Source organism: Pipistrellus hanaki (genome assembly GCF_964339955.1).
Source record: "Pipistrellus hanaki genome assembly, chromosome: X".
Lineage (NCBI taxonomy): Eukaryota > Metazoa > Chordata > Mammalia > Chiroptera > Vespertilionidae > Pipistrellus > Pipistrellus hanaki.
The window spans coordinates 24,106,076-24,112,075 of NC_140524.1; the positions used below are offsets into that span (position 1 = coordinate 24,106,076).

The following is a 6,000-nucleotide window of genomic DNA, read 5'->3' on the forward strand; positions in this document are numbered from 1 at the left end:
TTGAAAATGAATTGCATGTCATTCTGGAGATACTTTAGAAATGATCAAAAGGCACATCTGTAAGGTAGGTTTGTGCTGTTTTATAGAGGTCTCTCTCTTGTTTTTCTTAATTAGGTTACTGATGTCAAGGAGAAACTGAAACAGGCTAAGAAGTTCTGGTCCTCTCTTCCAAGCAACGTTTGCAACGATGAGAGGATGGCTGCGGGAAATGGCAATGAGGATGACTGCTGGAATGGAAAAGGCAAAAGCAGGTTAGCCTTAGTTGCATGGATTTGCAATCTCTCTCTTCCTAAATGCCTTGGTAACCTTCAGGGAGTTGTCAATCAAGAAGCAACTTAGGGTAGGTAGCAACAACATGAAAGGCTTCTAGAGTTTCTTAGAAATGGGTTTTACTCTAGAGGTTTTGAGAAGGTGCCCACTTGTACTGGGGAAAAACTTTGTGATAATAGTCATATACTAGCTTTAGGACCCCAGCCAGGGATCAAGCTGTTCCAATAGTGTCATATAAAAATATTTAATACCTGTGGTCCTTTGCCCAGTGGCTTGGCCTCATAAAGCTCTAGATCTATCATCTTATTTGATGATGCCCTGTGACCCTCCCCTGCACATTCAGTAAATTAAATAGGTACCCACACTTCAGCACTTTACTCTGATCCACCAACCTCTGCAAAATGGGTAGCTTTCAAAAGGGTCATGGTCAAGTTGGAGAAACAGGATGTATACCAAGAGAAGGGAAAAAATAAAGTTCATTTAGAAATGGAAATTAGCTAAAACCGGTTTGGCTCAGTAGATAGAGTGTCAGCCTCTGGACTGAAAGGTCCCAGGTTCGATTCCGGTCGAGGGCATGTACTTGGTTGCGGGCACATCCCCAGTAGGGGGTGTACAGGAGGCAGCTGATCAATGTTTCTCTCTCATTGATGTTTCTAGCTCTTTGTCCCTTTCCCTTCCTCTCTGTAAAAAAATCAATAAAATATATTTTTTTAAAAAGAAAGAAATGGAAATTAATTGTACTCAGTGCAAATATTAGAATCTAGGCAGAAATTTTTTGATTTTGTGCCACTTTTTGTCTTACTGATAATCTCAATGGGGTCATTTCTTATCTCAGGTACCTATTTGCAGTGACAGGAAATGGATTAGCCAACCAGATCAGTAATCCGGAGGTCCAGGTTGACACCAGTAAACCGGACACACTGATCCTTCGTCAAATCATGGCTTTGCGGGTTATGACCAATAAAATGAAGAATGCTTACAATGGGAATGATGTGGACTTCTTTGATATCAGTAAGCAGTTGTGGCTCTAAAGTACAAATTGTTCTTTTACGCCTTCCGATGAGAACAAGTGGAATGAAATCTCTATTCTGTTTTTTGTTAATAGGTGATGAAAGCAGTGGAGAAGGAAGTGGAAGTGGATGTGAGTATCAGCAGTGCCCTTCGGAGTTTGAGTCTAACACAACTGACCACTCTGGGAGGAATGCCAATGATAAAGCCAACCACGCTGGTGCCCGGGTTGAGGCCCAGCCCTACCTCCTCGCTGTCTTCTGCATCTTGTTTCTGGTTATGCAGAGAGAATGGAGATAATTCTCAATCTTAGAGAATATGTGTTCATCATCAGAAAGTTCAAAGGCACCAGTTATCACTTTTATACCATCCTAGTGACTTTGCTTTTCAAATGAATGGACAACAATGTACAGTTTTTACTATGTGGCCACTGGTTTAAAAAATTCTGACCTTGTTCTTTCATTCAGTTTTGCGGGAAAAAGGGACTTGTACACGACGTAAGTTCCTGCTTCCCCAGAATCATGTTAAACGTGGCTAGCAGTGTAGGTACAGAACTATAGTTAGTTGTGCATTTGTGATTTTATCACTCTCTTGTTTTTCTTTATTGTTTGTTTTTGTTTGTGGGTTTTTTTCTTCAATTATGATCTCACCTTGTTTCTTACAAGAAAACCAGGGTCCTTTCTTGGCATGTAACATGTACGTATTTCTGAAATATTAAATAGCTGTACAGAAGCAGGTTTTATTTATCACGTTATCTTATTAAAAGAAAAAGCCCAACAAGCAGTAAAATTTCCATGTATTCCCTGTTGTTTTAGTTGCCTTATCTGGAGAGAAGAGGAGGTGATTTTGCTTGTTATTATTAAGTGAGGACAGAATGTGAAGGCACAAAGGGTTTCTAATCCACTTGTCAGGGTGTATTCAAGCATCAGTATAAGAAGAATGTTATATTTCACTTATCGTTGGTGACTGGAAGAGACTGCAGGCTACCCATCTTGGTTGAGTTGAATTGCATAAACTAAGATCACATAGGTTCACTAGAACCATCGAAAGTGTAACCCATTGAAAAGATTCTTGATACATTTTCCCTAGAAATACATAAGGCCATATAAGGTGTCCCAGTTACCACATGTTCACACTTTGTTTGGGGGTGGGTTTTGTTTTGTTCTTGTTTTGTCTTGTTTTGTTTTATCCAGTCAAGTTAACAAGTCATTGTGTGCTGATCTTCGTGGCCACACTTGACCGTCTTTGAATTGATATCCCAATGGCAGAAATAAGTGACTAACATCTCATTTTTGGTACCCCTTGTTCCAATGTTCCAGATTTCAAACCCAGCCATAGAGAGGGAGCTATCTAGGGGATAGAATTAGGGTGGGTACAGCCTGTGCTCAGGGAATAGCATTAACACTTAAGCAAAGTTTTTGTGTGCATTTGTATTCACATTCATTTTGGGATCCCAATGTTTTTTTTAAAAGAAATTCTAAGGTGTCTTATGTGTTTTTCTTGTTCAGCACCCTCTGATCAGAAAGGCAAATTACTTTCAGTGGTTTATAGCTGTGTGCTACCCCATCAACCAAAAAAATCACTTGGGAGGGATCTAGGTTTCCAGATTTCAGATTTTATTTTTCATGTTTTCTTGTTTTTTGGGTGGTGGAGAGAGTAGAGCTGAGAAGACTACATCTTAGCTATGACCCTTAGCCCCATGGGTAAACTGGCGTATGCCATTATCTGTTGTCCCAGGCTAAAGACTAACAGCTGACTTGGCCCCATATGAACCTTTTTTCTTGTGTCCTTACCAAATGACAGCTCATAAAACTATGAGAAATGTAACAAATCACTTTAAAAGGAGTTCCCAAAAGCCCTCATAAAGAAGAAAATTCTGCAAGTCTCTTCCTGCTTTAGACAGCCATTAAGATCCCAACCAATTCTACAGGAGGTAAAACCCACGGAGAGGTTGTTTGTGTTACTGTTCAATCTTCAGTTGTAAGAGTAATTCTCTATTTTTATATTTAAACATAATTACTTGATAGCTCAGGGTCTACATTTCATTCAACTTTTTACACCAAATTCTGCAGGATGGTCAAAATGGAATATTGGGGGCTGTTGTAAACAGAGGCTTAATTTTATTAGAAGTAGTTATTTATTAAAGCATGATGTTAATAAAATAGGCATATTCTGGCTGGTGTGTATAAGTGGTTTTTTTTTTTTAAAAAAAAAAAAAACAATTCACAGAAGACAAAATTGAAAAGGCACTCCATTTATGTATGAGGAAAAATGGATTGTAAATAGCTAAGCTGCCCTGTGAGAACTTGGAAAATGTGCTGATACTTAGTAACTACCTCAGTTGTGAGGAATTTCCTTTTTAGCTTAGACTGCTATTACTTTTACTTGGTAGAAATGAATCTGGTCTCCAAAATGTGGCTCAAAGAGTTATCCCCATAGACCTTGTTAGATTGTTTTTAATTTAAAACCTTGAACTCTGCCCAGCTGTTTTCTTTCAGTCAGGTTCTCTAAACCAATAACATTTTCCGAATTAAATGTTCTTGAAGGTTCTTCTGGACTCTTACTGATTTGTTTTCTTTCTTTGTATTTTTTTTTCTGTTACTCTTTTATTATTTAAATTGTCTCTTGCTTTTGAACTTGAACTATGAAATAAACAAATCATAGGTTTTTCCATTCAGGTCTGACTGGATAACTCTTGGCTTCTTACCAGCTGGCAGGCTCACCCTTTCCCCCCACCAAAAGAAAGAATAAAGGCAAGTTGAATATTTTAAAACCTGAAAAGTTCACAGTATGAGGTAGAATAAAAGCTATGTTAGGAGAACTGACTTTTCTAAAGCCTCAGTTAATAGCATGTGACGGGTTTGTGTTTTACAAAGTCACTTTTAAATTATTTTTCTTTCAAACCCTTCACCCACTTTCTTTCTTAAGAAAAACTGTTTTGTGATTCTTAGATTTATATTTTCTTTCAAAAGTAGTAATTAGCACCTATTATTTTGATAAAAGAAAAAGTGCAAAGAATGGACTTGCATCTTTTAACTTTAGTTCATATTAGAAATCGAACAGTTTATACATGAAGTAAAATTTATCATTTGTGACTATAGAACCAAAAGAAATAAGTGTAGATGGTTCTGCATAAAATTCTACTTTTCCATTTGTGTTGTCAGAGTATGCATAGCTAAAGGATAGCATGTTAATAACAATATCTACTACAGGAGCGTGTGTGTGTGTGTGTGTGTGTGTGTTGTCACTCAAGCAAATGCCAAATTACCAAATTCGACTTTCTGTCTTTTTTAAAATAGGAAAAAAGCACTGAGGAAATTCTTCCAACTTAGAACTCAGTGGAAAAAAACATAACAGCATTCCATGATATACTTCATAAATTAAGTTTCTACTTTTAAACACTTAATATTTTCTTCTGAAAATCCTTTTTATATATATGGAAAATATGTGAAAGATGAATTATGGTAATATAGGAATTCAAGTCCACCAGCAATATTTACTTTTCTAATTTATATTTTAAGTAGGTAATATATTGCCAGGGTTCAAAAATTAATATATATTGAACATTTCCCATTCATCTGCCCAGTTATCCCCATGCCCTAAACAATGTAGTTTATACACATCTTCTTCCAAAGTTTCTTTTTAAATATACAAGTAAATATGAATATTTTTCTCTTTTTTAGACGAAATGTAGACTATTATACTCTCTCTATATATATTTTTTTAACTTTAAAAAGTATTTAGAGGAGGGTGTGTTCCAAAAGATACAGATGTCTATTTAAAAGTCATGGCTTCTCCGTGGTACCACATTTTGGATTTTTATCGCATTTTGCACAGATTAGGTAATTTTCCAAGAAACAAGCATTGACTTGAACGAGGAGCAGTTTGGCATTATGGTTTTATAATCCCAGAGTGCATTATTAGGATGTTCTCTGTTCACCTTAAAGTTAATTTTTGGTAGTTTGTTTCCATATTTTTTCCTGTGAAGAAGACATTGGCCAAAACAATTGGGTGCATACTCTTAGAATACAGTTTATTAACACCACTATTATTGCTTAGGAATGATTAAAAAGAAATGTGTCCTGGAATTTACTCATTCTATTAGAATGCAATACTTTTAATGTTTTCTCAATCCCGAATGCCTTGAAGCAGCATCAGCTGTCACACAGGATAAAGATGTAATTAATATTAGGAAAATTTGCAACGATCTTGGTTACCGCATGAATTATCTGTCCGAAGGTAAAGGAGTCATTAGAATATGTAAATAACTGTACAAGTTCAGTTTTCATGTTAGGTCGAATTTTTGCTCATCAAGAGACTTCGAAGTTCAGCAATAATCAGTAAAATCTACAAAAATCCATTTTCCAGCATTAGTGTCCACATGTGGAATTAAATGTACGTTTTACTTTGCTTTTGATATTTCTTAAAGAAACGTTAGGAATTCTGGAAATAGCATAGTATTGTTGGAAGGAAAACGGTTTTCATGCATTAATCCTGCCAGGTAAAAGCTGATGGTGTGGTTACATTGTAGAATGAAGATAAAGCCCGGAGTGATGACCTAAGGTGCTTTTCTAAAGGGTCTTATGGTCTTGTTCTCTGGGCTTTGGGGAAATGTTGCAACAGCTTCCTTGCCACTCAGTAATATTGTGTTTCTTACATGACAAGGTTGGAAGTTGTGTATGTGTGTATGTATAGAATCATATGTACACACAGAGATTTTTG

General features: G+C 36.4%; 1 protein-coding gene across 1 annotated transcript in view; it reads left to right on the forward strand.

The window, feature by feature from the left end:
• Positions 1 to 3,827, forward strand: part of GPC4 (glypican 4) — a 119,044-nt gene extending 115,217 nt beyond the window's left edge. Inside the window, exons 7-9 of the mRNA XM_084870252.1 lie at positions 115 to 251; positions 1,106 to 1,281; positions 1,376 to 3,827. Of these exons, the coding sequence (XP_084726378.1) occupies positions 115 to 251; positions 1,106 to 1,281; positions 1,376 to 1,578 (516 nt within the window). The 3' untranslated portion in view covers positions 1,579 to 3,827. The remainder of the gene's footprint in view (positions 1 to 114; positions 252 to 1,105; positions 1,282 to 1,375) is intronic.
• The last annotated feature ends 2,173 nt before the right edge of the window (positions 3,828 to 6,000 follow it).